Below are 20,581 nucleotides of genomic sequence, written 5' to 3'. Positions count from 1 at the left end.
TTCATGGTTTTAAAGTGCACTTCTTCCATTTTAGGTTGGAAATGATAAATATCTCCATGGCAACTATGGACTTTCCCGAAGTCTATTGTAAAACACACGATAGCACAATAACAACAGAAAGAGAGAGGTTGTATTGATAGATTTCTTACCTTTAAATTCTCAGAGAACAAAGATTTAAGTTGACTGTACGCCTTTTTGCGGGATTAAAATAGCCAGTGGTGCTCTTGCCTCAGTAACAATTAAAAGCTTTTGAATCCACGTGCTCTTGCTTTCACAGGCGTTTGGTTTATCTTGCAGAATTTACCACCAGATGTCGCTGGAAACGAGCTCTGAAAGGTTAATTTGGCCAAGGCCGTAGGCTATATAAGTAGGCTATGTATAAAGTCTGATCTAACCTAAACATATGTGGGGAATTAATTCGATTTTTCCTTTTGTTTTTCCTTTTGTTTTTCTTTGTTCAACCCCCTTTCTTCTTTGTTTTTAGCTTGGCCTGCAGCCCTATACTCAATTAACCTGTGACCTATGACCTATTTTTTAAGATACAACGTTGCATTTGCTCATAGGCTATTATTAGTCTCACGATGACAATCAGAATATTTTTCATAATACATTTTTTCTTTCTTTTTTTTTCTCTCCATCTTCTGCTCAACGTTTGTGTGTTTTGTAATATCGACACACGGTGGCAGTGTTGGCTGACATTCAGTCAATCTGCTGTCCCAAACTGTTCATCCTCACCACAACTGGCTCGGTCCTTTTCACAATTAAATGAACAAACAAATCAATAAGTAAATCAATAAATAAGATGAGGTATTTTAATCGTAAAGGCACAGCTCAAGTACAATAACAATTTCACTGAATTCTCACAAAAAATCACAAAGTCACATTTCAGCTATATTAGGTCATTTTGATTTAAAATAAATAAATATAAGTAAAGAGTAGCCTAATACAAGAGCAACAACAACAAAAAAGAACATGATAAAATCTGCTCCACCGTCCTGCTCTCCGGTTGGCTCGCGGGCTGATTGGCCTGAGCTGTGATTGGTTGAAAGTTTCTCGCTGAGACTGTCCGTAGAGGGAGTTTACTTTCTCGCCTGCGGCTGAAGTTTGGACTGTGCGGACCCGCCGCTGGAGGCAAAGTGGACAACCCCCCCCCCCCCCCCACACCCCCCACCCCCGGGCTCAGCTTACCTCCGTGTCTCCCGTGCCCGAATACTTACCGTAACGCGCGTGCAGACACATCTTTCATTTTTCTCTCCCGAGCGGCTTTTTTCTTGGAGTTGTAAAAGGAGGCTGTCATTCACAAATCTACTACGGCGCTCACGTGTTTGACCTTATCCGTTTTATTTCACTTTATAGGCGACGGCGCGGTTACGCTCGTGCACTGTCGACTTTCTTGCGCTCTTTTCGCGCAGCTTTCTCACTTTTCCACTGTTTGAGCGTGAGACGCGCGTTATGTGACTGTGCCGTGTTCATCATTCAAGTCGAAAGTTAGTTTAGGGAAATAAAGTGAGCGCAGACATTAACGGGATGGTGCATGCGGTCAGCTGCTAAAGGACTACGAGCTGATGTCTATGTCTTGTCCTCATTACTGGACTTTCTAAGGTGAGTTAATCAGTTTTGTTATATTTCAAGTGTACATATTTTATAGATGTGTGAACTTGCTATTATTTGCTCAAATCAGTGTTTTACTATCGCACAAATCATCAATCATTTCACTTCAAGCAGCACCACGTTTATACTATTGGTTATTACAATGTAGGTATTAGGTCAAACTGTTGATTAAGAGAACTTTCTGTGCTGTGATTCATTATGTTCACAACAAAGCATATTTTACAATGGGACATCATCACACTAAGAGCTGCCTTACTGTTAGGGATGTAAGTTCGTCTCATGGCTGTTATCCTGCATGTTTACACTGCAAAAAGTATTTAACTAGATCAGTATAAGCATCTCAATTTGAGCATAATAATCCAAATTTTAGTTGTTTTGACTAGTTAAGAAGTTCTCGGGCATTCGTCCTAGATTATTTCACTTGTTCTGAGGTGTTTCTGACTCGTTTCGATACGTTTCGTCCTTATTTCAGGTCATTTTCTTTGCCAATGGGGAAAGAAAATTGGTCTTATCTCATTGGCAATTTTACTTTCTTATTTCAAGCGAGATTTACCCTTAGAACTGGTCTGAAATGTCCTCAAACAAGCAAAGTAAACTTGGTCCGATCATGGAAAAGTGTCTAAATGAGTGAAAACCGCTCAAAACAAGATACATTTCCTCATTTCAAGTCATTTAAGCCAATGTTTGATATTTACTTTTTGTAGTGTACGCCAGTTTTTTTGTTGTTTCAGTGCAGATGTTCCTGAATATGCATTGTCCCTATCAAATAAATAAATATATTTAAATAAAGCATGTGTTTCTAAATTGCCACATATTTCCGCTTTTAATTCATTTGTTTTGGCGGAGAGGACCTCGAACTTTGCTATTGTTTGTATCTTGTGGATTGCACAGACATTGGATTTTAGACTTATGTCCTTTATAATGTTGAGGGTAACCTGTTAAGTACACAAAGCGAAGACACAAGGACTTGAGGAAATGCATGAGGCAGAAAACCACTGTAAGCAGAGAGACTTTGACAGATGGCGAGAATAAATGTATTAGAATAATAGTGGGTCAAAGTCTCTGGTTGGAGTACAAAGGGATTTACAACAGAGTTCAAGCAGTGATGGATGTGTTTGGGTTTTTGTAAAATTACATTTTTAAGCCGCGATGTGATTTCCAGGGCTTTAAATATTATCTATCCCGGTCCTCTTTGCTGGTTTGGCCTTTTTTGTGGGCACAGATTTTGGTTTCTCTTTGCTGTATGTTAGTTCAGGTTTATTACCCTGTTATTGTTAATATTGTGGAAAAAACGAATTATCTTTTTGCTCATGTCGTAAACACCTTTTTACCTTACTGCTTTTCAGTTTGAAGAGGTCGAGTTTTCTCCCCAGTGTGATCTAAAATGGACTTTCTTTGGGTCTTTCTCCTGGTGTTGGAGATGATGATCATGATGTCCAGCGCTGCCAGAGGTACGTTAGCTTCTCTTCAGGAATATTCACTGCATTGTTTTATGTTGAACTCATTTTATTGAAGCGCCACTTCAAAGTAACTGCTTGGGCTTTTTGTATCTTTACTGTATCAGATTGTCATGTCGTTCTGTTGGCCTTTCTTTTGCTTTGTATAACATGCGTCTTTGCTGACTTGCATTTCCTTATTGAGAGCTAAGTGTTCAGAGCGTAATAGATGTCTGCCCTCTTACATTATCAGACAAGGCTCGGGATGGGTCCTGTACAGTGGAGACAGGGACAGTTCCCCGCCGGCTGCACAACAGACGGTTGCAGAGTTGGCGCCCGTTCCTCAGATCACACCAATGATGAGTTTTCAGTGGGAACAAAGCTGCATTCACTGAAGCGAGGCCAAGGCAGCGCACAGACACGGGGCAGAAAGTAAACACAGGGCCATAGACCGCAAAAGAGATGAGATTAGATTAGCCTATTAGGGATGTTTGCTGTGCAATGCCACAGCACCTCCTCCCCCTTCTTCTGTCAGTGGGACCAAGGCAGTGACGGGCAGCAGGAGGTGGGCCATGTTTGCAAAAGACAATAGTGAGAAAAACAAACAGCGTGTCGTAAAGGTTGTTATAAAGCAGTGGTTCTCACCGAGGAATCTTCAGGTCCTACTTTGAACGTTTCATAATAAGCGGAGACAGAATTCAGGGGACTTTATTTTATTTATAAGTTTATTTGATAGACATAGAACCAGAGGCATTCTTACAAATAAGCGATTATAGTTCATAGGCCATATTACTAACAGCTAATTCGCAGACCTGGTCCATAAAACATAAAATGCTTAAAGGAATAGGCCACCGTTTTTACATACTGAGATATGTTCTTACCTTAGCTTTGACGAGTTCTTTAGGACCTGTCTGGTCTTCACCAGTGCCTTCAGTCACGTAAACACAGCGCAAACGGCGTTAGCATTTAGCCTCCTCTCCACTATAGCTCCAAAACAGGTCAAGATAGAAGCTACCAAGCTCTTCCACGTTTTCCCTATTTAAATATGGTTACGTGAAGTGTTCCACTACAAAGTATAATTACACAAAATTAAACAATGTGGATTTTCTAAGCGGATAAAAGGGGGAACTATATTGTAAGGCGTAATAATACCAGGAGTAGTTCGAAATCCACGCAGTAATCTTCACTTTACTGCGCAGTAATCTTCACTTTACAGTGCGGATGCCAAACTACTCCTGGTATTACTACGCCTTACATTATAGTTCCCCCTTTTATCCGCTTAGAAAATCCACATTGTTTAATTTTGTGTAATTATACTTTGTAGTGTAAAACTTCACGTAACCATATTTAAATAGGGAAAACGTGGAAGAGCTTGGTAGCTTCTATCTTGACCTGTTTTGGAGCTATAGTGGAGAGGAGGCTAAATGCTAACGCCGTCTGTGCTGTGTTTACGTGACTGAAGGCACGGGTGAAGATCAGACAGGTCCTAAAGAACTCGTCAAAGCTAAGGTAAGAACATATCTCAGTATGTAAAAACGGTGGCCTATTCCTTTAATACATTTATATAAATCATTACAAATAATACAAATTACCAAAGGTCTGCAATAAAATATTATAAACTGGAAGTACAATACAATACAGAAAAGTGAGAGAGCGAGAGCATTGTGGATTTAAGCACTGATTATGACACTGAAGAGGAAAAACTATCAAAACTATTTCTGAACAGTCATTTTTGGTCAAGATCCAGATGGCTCCGTGACCCGCTTTTCAGTCCCGGCACACCACTGTGGAAAAGATTGAAATTAGTCTTGGATACAGAAATGTTTTAATCAAGGAAAGTATATTTCTATTCTTCCCAAAGATGAACGAGGTGAATGTATAAAACAACTACTCATGTATTATTCCTGGTGTAGCTAAAATAAAAGCATGATTTTTAGTCCGTGAAAAAAAAACCTTTTGACAATAAGCATTTGAATTATAATGAAAGCAATGCTATTATGATTTGACTTCTCTGCCAGACTTGAGGTTGGAGAAACAGTTGCGTAAGTGCTGATTTGGGAGTTGGACTGATTGAAGCCACAGGAGAAAGTGTGGACAAGGGAAGCAGTGTGAGAGTGAGGCCAAGAGTGCATGAAACGGACAAAACGAACAGATTCTATTATGCACTTAAGCTGTACACCTTGCCCTCTTCATGCAGTAGGATGGGTTCACTCATGCGAAGTACAATAAGACTGATTGGCCTTTTTGAACTTTACTTTTTTTGGGTCGTGCTTTGCTGTACAGTAATAACATGAAAACAGCATGGTAACACTTTGCACCAAGAAAATTTAGAAAATGTTTACCGTGTTTCCTTCTAATTGATCTTTTTTTTTTTTTAAATACTGGGTTAGTGTGATACTGACCAATCATTTCACCTGAAATATTGAAGGTGTGTGTCCTGTTTCCATGTAAACGCTGTGTGATTTTGTGTTGCCAAGCTTGTGCTGTAAAGCAAAATGCACATTGTTTTCTTTGATTTCACTTGAATGAATTTCATTTTTGGCAGACTATACAGAAACAGCTGGAAGTCATCTGACAGTACAGCGCTGCTGGTGGCTCCTGGTTTCATACCATGTCATTGTCATTTTGTGGTTTTGAATGGAGTGAAGTGGCGCGTCGTCTTTGTCCTTTGAGCGCTTGCAGCTTTGCTTGGGGGAAAAAAGGCTAAATTAAACATTGCAGTGGATACAGAAGATTTGATAGCTGAACAATAACATCTTTTATCTGTTTTGGATCAGATTTGATTTATGAACATACTTCTCAAATCATTAGCGCACATGTCGTACATTAATGGTAGTTTCCAAAGAATCACAGCTCGTTAAAATTAATCTGAATCTATTACATTTTAATGATGTAATGATAGGTAATAACAGGCCACAATTATTGTCATTTCACTTAAGTTTGTTCGACAATATTTACATCAAACAATAGACTGAGTAATGGGCTGTTTTCATTGGCTACATCTATTTTCCACTTCACTTGAATTGCTGATGTGGAGACGACGTTATATTCCAGAGAAAATAACGCTAACTGAAGGTAGGATCACCATGGCGACTGTCGAAACAAAGGATAACCAAACGCTTAATGCCATAAGGATATTTGAGGACATTTAAAGGCCTTGCTGAAATTGACTTTGTAGCTGTTTGGACCACGTTGACTCCAATCCCCATAGTCAGAAGCACTTTCTGCACATTTAAGTGACTAATTCTGCACTCAAACCTCTCTCTACTCCTGAGGTGGTGCCCCTATGTGCTGTGCATTTGAAATCCCAGCAGCTTTACCAGGCTTGTTCTGATTCTTTCAGCACCCAAATGATCTCCACTACAAAGGATTTCATTACATACGCTGTCAGCTATAGTCTTGTCCCCGTCTTAATCTGGAGAGGACGAAGCACAGATGTTAATGCTTAGAAATGTGAGTCGAATTACCTGTTTTCTTCATACATATGCATTGTTTTGAGCTATAAAACATACAATACCAATGCAACAGCCCCCCTGGATTGTAACCACGCACAGGTTTGAGCATGATTTAAAAAAAAGAACACAAGAAGTTCCAAAATATCCCCCCCCCAATAATGACCTATTGATTGTGAGCACACATGCAGCCTCCATAAGAACTCCAGTGTAGAGACTTATGCAATCCGCTGTTGAATGAATGTCTGGCTTCTGTGTGTATGTCTGTCTGTGTAGGCAGGAGCATGAGACCGAGCAGCTGATAGATTAGCATTCCCCTCTGTATGGCACTGAGCTCAAACCTGAAGGTCAGAGAAGAGTCAGCATAGCTCCATTAAAAAAAAAAAAAATGTGTTTCTCTGATAAAATGTTTGAACGTTTGCTTGACGATGGAGATTCTCTCTGTTTTCCTCGTCAACCCAAAGCATTCATAGTAGGCCAATTCTCCTGCTGGGTAGTCCTGACCAGGATCCTAAATCATTATCAAGATCACCAGCGGCACTGATGGGAAGGAACGAATCCCTACTTTGCCATTACTGAATACCAGTCAATATTAAACTGGGACTAAATCTTGCCTAATACAGAACCTTCTGATGGCAAAGTGATGGTCGTATTACTGATATTAAACAGTGAAATGTACAAGATCATTTCTGGAGCCCTCAACAGGATGCAGCATGTGACGGGTGAATCATGTGTGTATCAGATGGTACAGAATGAATGGCTAGTTTGCATTCTGCATTCTTTCCCTGTTTGTTAGAATAAGTCGTATTTACTCTTACTCATCTTTGCTGTGTTTTCCGAGGAGCTGATTTAGAAACAATTGTTTATTGAGAGCGAGGACGATGCACACAGGTCTGCATTTGAGGTTCCATGCTACAGTTCTTCCTAAACACTGTAATGCCTTCCAGGTGATCACGGTGTGGACCACCCAACATCAAGACTGAGCCAGAGACACAGTGACAGGGAGATGTTTTACAGAGTTACAATTGATTTCAGTTCAAAAAAATGGACAGACGATGACTCAAGAACCTTCGTCGAGGATAAAATTATTTGAAAAACAGCCTTTGCTTTTCGCTGAAATGGACATTAGAGATGCAATTTAGAACAGAATTAAAAATGGGTCCCTAGCATGTGATCAATCCTGAGTATGTCTGCTTATCCAGTGCATTTGCCCACACACTTGGATCTAAATAAAAGCCGTCTCAACTAAGCACTGATTAACCACGTTATTACAGTCGCAAATCCATAACATTGTGGTTGCTGGTTGTGGTAGAAGAAGCCGGGCTTATTGGGGGGCTGCTCGGGCTTAAAGGAGAGTGAGCGCATCCCAAATGCTTGTAGTATAAACTAGTGCATACCACAGACAGATGCTCAAACACACAGAAGTTTACCTCATTGTGAATAGACAGAGATCCCGCAAACGCTGTGCCTGCTGCTATGTGGTCTGAGTCACAGCGAGGCGTCGTAAATGCCATTTGACATGCTGATAACCATTATACGACCCACGGGGAGGAGGGCCGGACCACTGACCGCTCACCCTAAAAGAACAGGGGTCAGCTTTGGCCATATTTGCTTAAGCACTGGGGCCTTTTCTTACGCCTCTCTCAAAAGTACCAAAAAATACAATAATGAGCTTCCCAAACACCATGTTTAATTGGCCAAAACATGCCCCCTGACTTAGTTTAAAACAAGATCAGTTTTAGTAAAAAAACAAAACAATTACAACTCAAGGAAACGTTGATTTAAAACAAAGTCGAAAAACAAGAATAAAGTAGAGCCCATCCATGCCATACACACACTTAAGACTAGAAAATACAAACAGGTATCATGCACATTGGCAGGTATGCTAGCAGAGGCCCAGTCTATGACCAATCTTTGCTCTGTCACCCAAATGGTTTAGTGTTATTTATGAGGCTGCAGAGGGTTTATATATTCTAATTACCCTCAGTGATCCTTTTGTTCCCAAAATAAAGACATAGAGCAGTGCCTGTGTGCTGCGTGTGTTCTGATTACACAGTGATTAAAAGACAAAGGGAGGCTCCAAATGGAACAAATGACTCTGTTAGTTCCCCCTTGTTAAACTCTATTGTGTCCCAGCCAAATGTTGACTTGCTTGAATTAGTGGCTATACACAAGTAGACCATAAATGTCTTCCATTGGCAAATACAGCTTTATAATCCTGCCTAATTGTTTTGACAGAGTTGGGACAGGTTGTTGTATGTCAGTGTCAGTGTGACAAGTGCGTCCTTTATTTGTGTAGTCACCATAGCATTGTCTGACGAAATGCACTCAGATAAGAATCTCTCTGACAGATGATGCAAGAGTTGGTTTCCCTAGTCCTAACGATACGCTGCTTCTGCACTGGTTTCCAGCTCTGACTTTTACAAGGCTTGTTAATGTTAAAGGCTATTAGGCCACATGTAGATAAAGCCAATGTTTGCTTTGACTTTACTAATGGCGGGATAGTAATGGAGCTGTCTGGATGCTCACCGTCAGGGATGGCAGCGTTTCACACTGATGTGAAGATTTGTGTCACTCAAAGTTGTAATGTACAACTTTGTGAAAGAAATATCTCTACAGATTTCTGAAATGTCACTAGTTAACCAAATCTTGATTCAGTTAACAATAATCACACACACTATAACTCAGTGCTGTGAGAAATGGACTGCCCAGTGTCTGCTTGTAGTGGCCTCCTCAGCCCCTCCAACTCTGCTCCTCTGAGTGCAGTATTGTGAGGGCCACGGCGCCACACTGCCGTATTGTGCTCTCAGTGGGGTTGGGGTATGTTTGGTCAGTGCTACAGCACTGTGGGTCAAAGGGCAGTCAGCAGAGAGGGGAGGGGTCAGGAGGAGGGAGAGAAAGCACATGCCAGCTCTGGAGGAGACTATAACAACACACCAGGAAGCCCCTTCTGCTTTCACTGGTTTATCTGCTGCATTTTCTGCTCAGTGCCTCGCTTTGACCTCTGTCCCAAAGATGGACATGGCAGAGGGCTCAGACAGCACTGATAAGGGTCTCCAGTTGCAAAATTAGGGGTTATAATTGGCACATTATCGCTCATGTAAGCCACAATGAAAAGGGACGTAAGGCTTATCAGTATTTTCTTATCTTAACACATTCAGAGTATTAGATGAACTATCAATGATAAAGCCCTGCCACACAATGCATGTAACTAAGAAACCAATTAAGAGTGACGCATGTCTTAAACTTAACATAGCTACACATTCAAAGTGGTCGGCAGTATTTAGGCAAAAAGGAGTTAAAATAGTTGAACAACAACAGATATTGGTCATGTGCTCTCACTTTCTCAAATTCTATCAATAATGTTGAATGCCAATATGCTTTTGTAGGGGTGCCCAAAGTGCAGCCTGGGGGCCAAATGCGGCCCTCAGACCAGCTTTTGGTGGCCCTCAGGCTTCTTCTTCGTGATGTGGCACGCATCGCCGGAAATTGTACTTTTTTCCTGCGAGTTTAACAATTGCTCAAATTATAATAATTGTGTGAGACAGAGCTGCATTATGGTTCCAAGCCTTAATAAAGGTGCCGAGAACGGTTAAAACCTGTCTTAAATGCATCCAGTTGCTCCACACTATATACACTTTGTTGAGTTGAGTGTTTGATTTGTTTTGTGAATACTAGTCTGTGTGACGAATGGAGATTTGCAGTACATTAATTATTTATAATGACTCTATGAATTGCCTCATCCTTGTGCAGCATTGTGTTTGCAGTATTACGCACCTCAGAGTACTATAATTTCATACTGGATCTTTCTCTACTGCTGAGTGTCCTAATGGCTCTGCTCTGCTCTGCGTGTTGTCTCTGCCTCTGTCTATCTATAATTCCTCTGCCACTTTGTTTGTCTGGGCCCCACTGTCTTTCACAGACCCCTTGGAGCCCCCTGTTCCCCTGCCACAGTCTCCAGCTGTTATTCCTGATGGCGTTACAAATGAGATGTTGAAAGGTGATAGCCGCGACAGGAGACAGCGACCCTTGTTTTCTTTAGGCTCCGGTCTGTCAGATTGGGTTTGGTGAGGGGCTCCCAGGAGCAGCTGTGAGCGTGTGCACACCTTTAAGAACTGTACGTGAACACAAAGAAAACTGCACCCAAAATACCACCATCACATCTGACTGACGTGTTTTATGGACGGTCAGGGACATTCTTTGTCATTGTTTATGGGGCGTACAGGTGATCTTTGACCCCAGGAAGTTGAGGCTATTCAGGGGCAGGATGTTAAGGTGAGTGGCTTTGGGAATAGCTGCTTTAGGCTCCTGTTGTTAATAGGGCTGCACAATATAACGCCAAATGACTGTTATCACAATATTAGCAGACGTAATATTCGTATCACTGTACAATACATCGCAAAATCACTGAAGTCTCCCGGTGGTTAGTCACACAAAAGCCTTAAGTAGAAAGGACATTATAGTCTATGGTATGTACAGTATAGCATGAAATTGAAAGCATAGCGTACACATGAGAGGGACAGACAAATGCCATGGTTCCCCCGGTGCCAGCTGTCGATGTGGAATCCATACTGCAGTGGGAATGTGAGAGGGCTGTGGGAGAGCTGGGGGTGGGCTCCAAAACACTGGGACAGGGGACACACTCCGACTGTTGTGTGGCCATTCGGACATATTTTTAGCCTCGGACGCTTGTTTGTATTGAACGTGCACAACAAACAGAGGCCTTTTTCATTGGGCTTATTACTGTCAGCCTCTGGAAATAGTTTACCATTGGTATATTGGGCAATGAATGAAAGAATGCTAGTATAGAACAGATGGAAGTCGATCACAATTTTGAGTGTTGAGCAATTTGATTTAGACATTTGACCCTTCTTCAGCCACTGCTGCTGACACGGCCCACTATGGCATTATGTTCCATTGAAGCAGTTATTAGTTATGCTTCCCAAATAACACAAATAAGAAAAAAAAAAGAATAAAGTTTTACCATTGTATAGTGAGTATTCCCAAACAGTGCAGCCTGCAGTGGAGTGGAGTAGCTCACAGGCCGCAGCGCTCTTTGCTGGCTTAATAATTTCCCACTACAGGCTTCGTCACACTGGTCAGCTCAGCATACATTATCCGCTGGTAATCCCTCTGTTGTGCTGGCACCATTATCACACCGGGACACAACAGGCCCATTCTTCCACGCGTAATTAACAAAAGTACTTGTGCACTGCTTTCTGGGATTTAACTGCTGCGTCTGAGGTTTTACAAAGGCAGCGGGACTGGGTGGGAAGTGGAGAGGCTGAGTCAAACCAGGACTCGCTCATACAGTTCGGATAGATTATAGGTGGAACTGTGGCTGTGTAACTTTTGTATGGATTTTGCTTAATAAGGCTGTAATGTGTTGCTTAGATTTGAAGAGGTCATGGTCTTTAAAGCAGTTCATGCCCAGCCATGACCCAAATAAATAATATTAAGTTCAGTTTATAATTGAAAAATGCTTTGCGGGTTTTTATGAAAAAGACGCTTCTGATTCAGAGGCTGATTTAAATTTTTATCATTCATTGTGCATTGGAATACATTTGTGTTGTGACTCATGTTTAGTTTTTGGCTCCGACCAAATACATTTTTGATGAAGGCCTGTGACCCGCTGAAAAAGGTCTTGCAGTCTACATTTGGTTCCTGACTCGAGTTGAGAACCACTGCTAAAACAGTTCTCTTCCACATCTTTTGATGTTGGACGCCCAGGGTTACAAATGTGAAAACATTATATATTGATTGGCTAATAAATCATTTTAACTCAAGCAAAACTAGCGATACAAAAAAGAAAGGAATCTCGTTGTTTGTGTTGCAACAATTAGTGATTTTTCATGAGAAATCAAGCATTCCTGATTGAGTATTGATGATGAAATAGCTGTGCTATGCTTTTACACAAATGGTGTTGTTGATTGTAGTGTTAACAGTTGGGATTTCTCTCTCTGTTATTAATGCTGCATAAACATTCATTGAAACCGTGGTCCGATGAAACCCAAACAAGAATAAGACATGACCAAAGCACAGAACGGGGGGACGGGAGATTAGGGCGCTCTGACAGGTACAAGTGACACGCTGAGTGATTTATTTCAGGTGGTATTTTGGAGCGGCCTGTGAGAGTGTGTCCCCTCTCCATCAACACCTCTCTCCCTCTGCTCTTGGCTCACAGCGTGTCATGGCGACCGCTGCTCGGCCCGGGACATGCACTTTTAGTTTATAGGAGGGGTCCAAGGAAAGGATGTTTTCTCATACCGGATGAATCAAAAGTTAAACAATCTTTTTTTCCAGCACTAGATTCAACAGTGTTGTGACAAATCTTTCACTTTGACCTCTTAGTCATATATGTGGTGTATACACAAAACCTAATGTAGGATTAAACTTGTTATGACGGGTATTTGGCGTGTTTCATTGCCTTGTGCTGAATTTTAGTGGATTCAAAAACGCTCTTATTCCTGTCTAAAGCATTGGCACTTTCTTCTAATGTCTTGGACACAAACCAATCAATAGAGATCTTTTGAATCTCAAAGCTCACAGAAACTTATTGCTTAATTTTTTTTCAAGACTGAAAGGGTGAAACGGGTTAATGAATGTCTAGTGAAGTCTTACCTCCAGTATGAATAGTGCCAATTGTCTGCAGTATTAACATCTCCTGTCTCTATGTTGAGTGACAATACCTTTGTTATGTCTTTATGTGGCACTTTACCTTTACTTGTTCAGCCACTCTCATCCCTTTTTGGGGCTTTGGCTGACTTTTGAGATGTCAGTCAACAAGGGGAGACAACCGAAGAAGTTAAAATACGCCCAGTGCTCCATCCCTGGGTTAATCCTCTCTGCATTTTCTGATGAGACACTGACCTGTGCTGAACAAATGGACTTAGTCACGGCTCAGGATTGGCGAGGAATGCAGGAGAGGGGCACGAGTGTGTATTATGTGTTATGTGCATGCTTGGAATGTTCAACTCCCCACCCAACCAAGCAGAAATATCACAGGTGGAGGAGGCAGAGGGCCGGGAAGAAATGTGTGGAGTGGCCAAAAAAGATAATACAGATCATAGGGTATACATTACAATTTTAGGATTACACACTCATAATGTATTTGAATGGTATGTTCTTTCCCTGTTATCTTCATTTGCTGGTTTCAATCATTTGATGCTGTAATTTTTCCGTGAGAGCGATGCATATTTCCATGTTGTGACTGCTCTATAGCCCGTATCAAACCTGGATGTTTTACAGGACAGAATCAGCACATTGGCATTACTTGAGATTGTTCCTCATCATACAGCTGCAGTGGTTCTTGACACTTCATGGCGACGTCATGGCGACGTGAAAACAGGCAGCAACCTCCCTGTCTCTCGGTACAGCTGCAGTAGGGTGCATTTGAGACCTACAAATTTCTTCTTGAAAAACTGAAGAGGCGCCAAGAGCCCCCACACCTGCAGCACAGTGGAGGCGTTACAGGAAACAAAAAGGGACAAACGAGGAGGTATCGGGGCAAGACTCACAGCTAAGCCACACATGCCTTTTATTGTTCTGGCTAATGGATGTTCACTGGAGAATAAAACAGATTAACTGCTAAGAAGATGGTGAAAGACTGTTGTGGAGCGGAGGGAGCTGCGCAGGAGGAATGAGGAGCAGGTGGAGGTGCAGCCGTCCAGTGCAGGACACCACGCTCGGAAACAGGGACAAACCCAAGAGGCGCTGCACCGTTTCAGAAGAAGAGACTGAAGGCAGCCAGCCAGGTTTCCTCCGGGTGCTACGGTTTCGCCAACCTACAAAAACAGCTGGTCAGGTTGATCCACAGTGGTGATGCGGCTCAGTCGCAGTGGCTCAGGACTAACACCTGAACACTATTTAGTTGTACGGTTGTACAATGGCAAATAAAGCGCTTATTTACTTACTTGATGATGACCAATGGACATACTGTGTCCTTGCAATGACCTTTTTTCTGGAATCTTCGTTTAAAATCTTGAAGCTATGAGTGGTAAACATAACCATCAATAGCATTGTAATACTTATTTCTGAACTATAGCCTCTTAACTCTTAACTAGCCTCTTACGCGTTATTTGCTACAAGTAAAATTAATCATATCAGCCGATGTTTATCGGCTAACCCCCAAATATTAGCATTGATCCTAGTGCAATTGAAGATCATTGTCCTCTTACATTTTAATTGTTATATTTTCTCATTGGTTTCAATTTAACCTGGCAATATAAGACAGACTTTTATACTTTTGGGTTTAAAATTACAACTACTAAATACACTTTTGTTTCACTTCTCTTAATACTGCATGATTTTAATAAGCTCATCCTCATATCGAGTGTTCGCAAGGACTGCCCTTTTACTTTATATGTGTTGTGTCAATATGAAAGCCTCTTTTACAGCAAATACTCACCTCTTTATCACTGCAGCAGGTGGGCAGTGGCTGTATGTTACCGCTGCTGTTAATAAGTTACTGGGTCTGCCTCCACAAAGCTGATAAAGGTTAGGTCGAGGACACACAGTGGCAGCTTGATTTAATCTTAAGGTTATGACGCCTTGTAGTTTGTGGTTGTTTTGGTTCGATGTCCATGACTAAATGGACCCTTGCATTTGAAAGCGTCTATCTTGACATTGACCGAATAAGCAAATTGACCCATGATGCCACATATATAACACCTGCCACAGCTGCAGTGTGAAGGGGGTGACTTTTCAGCTTTACAAGCCGTATAGTTGGAGGTCACTGGTGAAGGTTGGGTAAAATAGTCAAGCTGTCTGAGAGTGGAAAAGTCTATTCTTACTTTACGTGCCCCTAAAATAGATCCTCTAAATACTTCCAGTGCAAATCTTGGACTATTGCTGTATAAATGGCGAGGGAAGGGAACCAAGCATGTCGGACTTCTGGGTAATTGGCAGGGGGTCATAGTGTCTGCTGCCTGTCGGTGTCAGCTCTGATTTGGCACTTTGTGTAACCCAGTCTGCTGGGGGCCACAACATGACCGGTAAGAATCTGCACTAACACTTGACTGGTATTGCGCTTGTGGTCTTTGACCCACTTTAAGGACCATGTGGCCCCTTAGCCCACTTTGTCCTGTTCAATGTTTTACACAGACATTTAATATGTTAAAGGAACAGGCCACCTTTTTACCATACTGAGATATGTTCTTACCTGAGCTTAGAGTTGATGCGTACCTGTCTGGGCTCTACGTGTGTGCTCAGTCACGCAAAAAGACCAAAGCTGGGGTTAGCATTTCGCTTCTCCTCCTCTCTTCTATGGGGCCAAACGGGGTGAAGTTAGAAGCGACCAAGCTCTTCCACGTTTTCCCTAACTTCACCCCATTTGGCCCCATAGAGGAGAGGATGACATCTTTGGCCTTTGTGCGTGTCTGAGCTCAGGTAGGAACATATCTTAGTATGAAAAAACGGTGGCCTGTGCCTTTAAAAACAACTCGATTGACATTGATGTGCAGTGGTCTCCAGTCTAGTGTATTTTTGCCATAATACCTCTTTGATAATGACACGGCTATCACATAGGCTGCATGGTGATCAGATTGCAGTTTAGCCCTGGGAATGTTATGTGTTAATTATATGTATTACTGTAATTTATTTGCTCGTAATTAATGCATTTAATTACCCAACGATTGGTGTGCATGCCACTCAGTTGGAAAACAGAAATATCGTGAGGTCTGGCATCTGAGAAATACACATTTAGACCCCTGATAATTCTTGAGGTCTCTTGCACTGTAAATCTTTGACAACTGTAGTTAATGCTTTGTGTGCTTGGTTAATATTGTGCAAAACAAACATAGTGTGACCATAAAGAGGTCGGCCTGCTTTTTTACAGCTGGCTGAAGCAAAGTACTGCATTTCACACATTTTATATTAAAAGCAGTTAATGTTTAGCGTTGTGTAATGTTTTGTTTCCCTAAATGAGGGGCAGATTAATTTTCCGTCCTTTATCCGTCTCTCAGTGATGCTCCTATACTCCTGAGTCTTTCTCACTAGACCCTTCTTTTTCCTTGAGCATTAATCTGTATTTATGTAATGTGCTCAAGGTCTTGCGCTCAGACATCTGCTTCATAATGGGGTTTACATAAAGTCCCATATAAGCTACGGGATTGCCGGGATCCTATGCATGTGGGTGCTGCATGTTCACTGAATATTTCAAACGGGCGCATTAGTTCAACCACCAACTTTCCATGGACTATTTTCTTTTGCCATTTTTGTGGTGACTCTGATTTTTGTTTTCTTTTAATATGCCTTTCTAGTAATAACATGAATATGGCATGGTATTATTCATTCATACCTATCACACTTTTCTCCCAAACTCTGTAAAGATTTGCACCTGCTTCTTTTGGTTCAAACATAACGCTAACCTGTAATCCACTGGTAATTATTTGTAATTCTTAAACAGCTCAAACAATGATTGGTGCCGCTTTTTGTTACATATTACCACAGTCTTTCACAACAACTTGTTTGGCAAGTTTTTAACATCTTTTGCCTTTAATGTCAATTGTAAACTTTGATAGGAAGACAGGTGCAGCTGCCTGAAAAGAAGAAAGGGGAACAATACAACCAGCAATTTAAGTTGTTATAATGAAAGGACCAAAGGAAGAGAGTGATAGACAAAAAGAGAAAGTTAAATCACTGCTACATGGATTCAAAAAGTGTTCACATAGTTTTGTTTTGCTTGGGTGTACAAATATGTCTGAATAGTTGGGAAAAGAGATCAGGTTGCCGTCGGAAACACTCAGCAGATTTTTCGTGGCGCTGCGGTTTTCTCTTTTGTGCTGGAGTGAGACAAGTGCACTCCGTGGAGGGGTGTGTGTGTGTGTGTGTGTGTGCGTGACATGTAGAAACGGTGTTGAAGGCTTAGCCCACTGTTGCCCCGGGCCCAGTGTTAACTGTCAGGACGGAGTAACAAGCTGCAGTTGACCTATTGATGGTCTGGAAGTGGATGGGTTACAATGAGAGAGGAGACAAGTTAATGTGCGCCCGTCACTTCGCCTCTCGGCCCGGGGCAGCGAGAGGCAGTTCAAGTTTGAGTTAGTGAGTGAAGAGGGGGAGAATAGGAGAGAGAGGCTGAAGGTTTGTGTACTTGGACAGTGGGAACGAAAGCCAGACCATGCGAGTTTGACCACGCATTACTTTGAATAATTATTGATGAATATCTTGTATCTCGGAGCTGAACAGGAACGCTTCTCATTTGTCGGTTTCCGGCAGGGGCTTGAAAAGAACAGAAAATATATAAATAAAAAAGGAAGCTGAATAACTACATTGTTACTAAGGGGAGTTTGATACAAAAGTTATACATGGAACTTACCTGTTTTTCTAGGTATGAGAACCCTATGGAATTTCTTACATTTCTGCCTAAATTGGTCGTAAAATGTGGTCTGATCTTTATTAAAATCACAAGAATCAGTAAACAATGTCTGCTTGAACTAATACCACCCAAAGAATTACATGTTATCATTTTTTATTGGCCATAACATGTAAACATTCACAGGATAGCATGGAATAAGTAGGTGAAACCAGGAATCTCACTGAACTGCAAAGAGAAATGGTCCAAGATTCATCCTGATCATTGTGAGCGTCTCATCTGCAACTACAGAAAACGCAGTTATTGTTGCAAAAGAAGGGTCAGCCAAATCCAAGGGTTCACTTACTTATACCATGCTGTCCTGTGGATGTTTACATGTTATGGCCAATAAAAAATATGATAACATGTAATGTTTGGGTGGTATTGGTTTAAGCAGACACTGTTTGTCGATTCTTGTGCTTTAAATCAAGATCAGACCACATGTTATGACCAATTTAGGCGGAAATGTGAGTAATCCCAAAGGGTTCACAGACCTTTTCCTCCCACGGTACTTATTTAAAAATAAATGTAAGTAGTTTTTAACATCTTAGAAGTCCAAGGATTGACAGTGCCACTTACAAATCCAATGCACTATTTATCTCCCCAATTAGCAACATTTATCTTACTGTCAACCTGTCTTCTCTTCAGTCAGACTCGTGAGTAGCATACAGTGTGATGCATGGCCCAGCGTGCGCACACACACCTCCACCTTGTGCAGTAGATCAGCGCTGTGTCCTGCTGTTAAGTGCTCTCCATCAAAAGCATTCCTCCGCTCTCCCCTCTCTCTCTCCAGACTCACTTCCCTGCCAACAACAACCCAGCGTACAACTTCATACTACACCTATCCGACTTGAATACCCCTGCAACTTTAAGGGTATTAACTACCTGAGCTTTTAACTCAGTCCCAAATCATAAGTGCTCGTCTCCGTTGCTGCCCTGCCAGTAATAAATTAACCGATATGTTTAGTGTATTGCTGCTTGTATCGTGCATTTGGGCTTGTTTGGGGAGTAACTGTCAAATATAGAGAATGTATAGTGATTCCTTGCCAGCGTTCTTTGGCTTTCAGTCTGGCTCCTCTAGGTACCAGGGGATGTGCAGATCATAGCTGGAAGCCGCTGTGGGAGTAGTGTGCTTCTGATGCTGGCTGCATTTTCCTGCTATTAAGCTGCAAAACACCAGACGCTACCCGACGCACTCCCTGCTGTGTGGGAACTTATATGGAGTATGCCTGCGTGGGCATGTGCAATGCATCTGCAAAGCTCCCAACAACCTCTGAGGTGCTGTTGCGGAGGGCCTATTAGAACTAAATGGACTTAGCAGATTTCAAATGAACAGCCTACGGTGCAGAAAGTACTCAATATTCATCTATTCTTAACAAACATCCATACTCAGGCTTATAGAGATGCTTTACATTTCTGTGCCATGGAGTTGTAGGCGCAATCATTCCATTTGGCCATTACAAATTGGGTAAAAAGCACAAGAAAGGACATTTATATGATTTTATTGTCAGACTGCAATGTAACAAAATGTATCGTTCAAGTCTGAAAACTTTTTGACACCACTGTAACTAACACGTAGCTGAATCATATGTCGATGCACTCCCACAACAACTACCTTCAAGTTCAAGCACTGACACTCATGAAAGAGAAGAGTATAGTCTTCGCCGGCTTTTGTTTCAGCCCCTGGAGACACATTTGAAAAGACGTTACGAAGGTCATGAGCCTCGGAGCGCGGAGGGAGGACAGAAGGAAACGGTGGAGCAGGGAAGTGTAGGAGAGGTTAACCGTTTGAATAGTTAGAGGTTCAGTCAGAGGTCCCGCTCCAGTGATCCTCATGGGATGACTTTTTGAATAGGGCAAAAAAAAGGGAGTCAGAGCAGTAAATGCAGAAAGAAGGGGGAAAAGTGACGACAGGGAAAGAGAGCGGGTAGGGGGTAGTAGTGGAACTGGGAACACTTAAAGGTAGAGCAGAATGGGGAATGCCAGGAAAGTAGGAGGAATTATTGTGTTAGGGAAAAGAAATTACAGACTGGATGATAAAAACAGGATGTGCTTTTGGAGCAGATTTTCAATGCAGGATGTTTTTTGCATTTGTATAGGTTGTAGATCCAACAGAAGGGAGCTGAGAGGCCCCTGCAATTATAGTCACCTATTACAATAGCGAAATTTGGCCATTTCCAGATGTGGAGCCAGGCTAATGGTCAGAATGACCTGGCTGAAAGATTAACATATTTTGCATGTTATCGGATGATGGAGGGAACGATAGTCATGAATGCAAACTCCACACACAAAAGCCCGTCAGTCTGGGAATTGAACCTGTGACCTGTTTGCTGTGAGGCAAAAGAGCTGAGCCACCGTTCCGCTTAGTTTGTACTTGGCAAGAAATCATTTTCCACAATAGATAGATATAGAAAGATCATCAATACACCTGTCATGAACAACTTTTTAAGTTCGATTTATTAATAATGTATATCAATAAACAGCATTATTTAAGATTTTAAGATTTACTAACTCAAAGGTGGAAATCACAGTAATCTCTTGTCTCTTAATATGTCTGTGAAAGGCGCTATATAAATAAAGATCTTCTTCTTCTTCTTCTTCTTCTCTTGTCAACACATTGAGACACAATTTACTCCAGTAGATTATTCCAGTTCTGCAAAATAGAATAAGAAATCAAAAAATCAATGTCCGTTGCAAGACAGGACCGAGAATGCTGGCATGCAAGTTGAGTC

General features: G+C 41.7%; 1 protein-coding gene across 1 annotated transcript in view; it reads left to right on the top strand.

The window, feature by feature from the left end:
• The first annotated feature begins 1,198 nt into the window (after positions 1-1,198).
• Positions 1,199-20,581, top strand: part of fgfrl1a (fibroblast growth factor receptor like 1a) — a 63,078-nt gene continuing 43,695 nt past the window's right edge. The window contains exons 1-2 of the mRNA XM_079556099.1: positions 1,199-1,602; positions 2,958-3,062. Of these exons, the coding sequence (XP_079412225.1) occupies positions 2,996-3,062 (67 nt within the window). The 5' untranslated portion in view covers positions 1,199-1,602; positions 2,958-2,995. The remainder of the gene's footprint in view (positions 1,603-2,957; positions 3,063-20,581) is intronic.

The sequence above is a fragment of the Gobius niger genome (genome assembly GCF_951799975.1).
Source record: "Gobius niger genome assembly, chromosome: 5".
NCBI lineage: Eukaryota > Metazoa > Chordata > Actinopteri > Gobiiformes > Gobiidae > Gobius > Gobius niger.
Note: the sequence above shows the minus strand (reverse complement) of the source record. Positions and strands in the feature narration are given on the sequence as shown.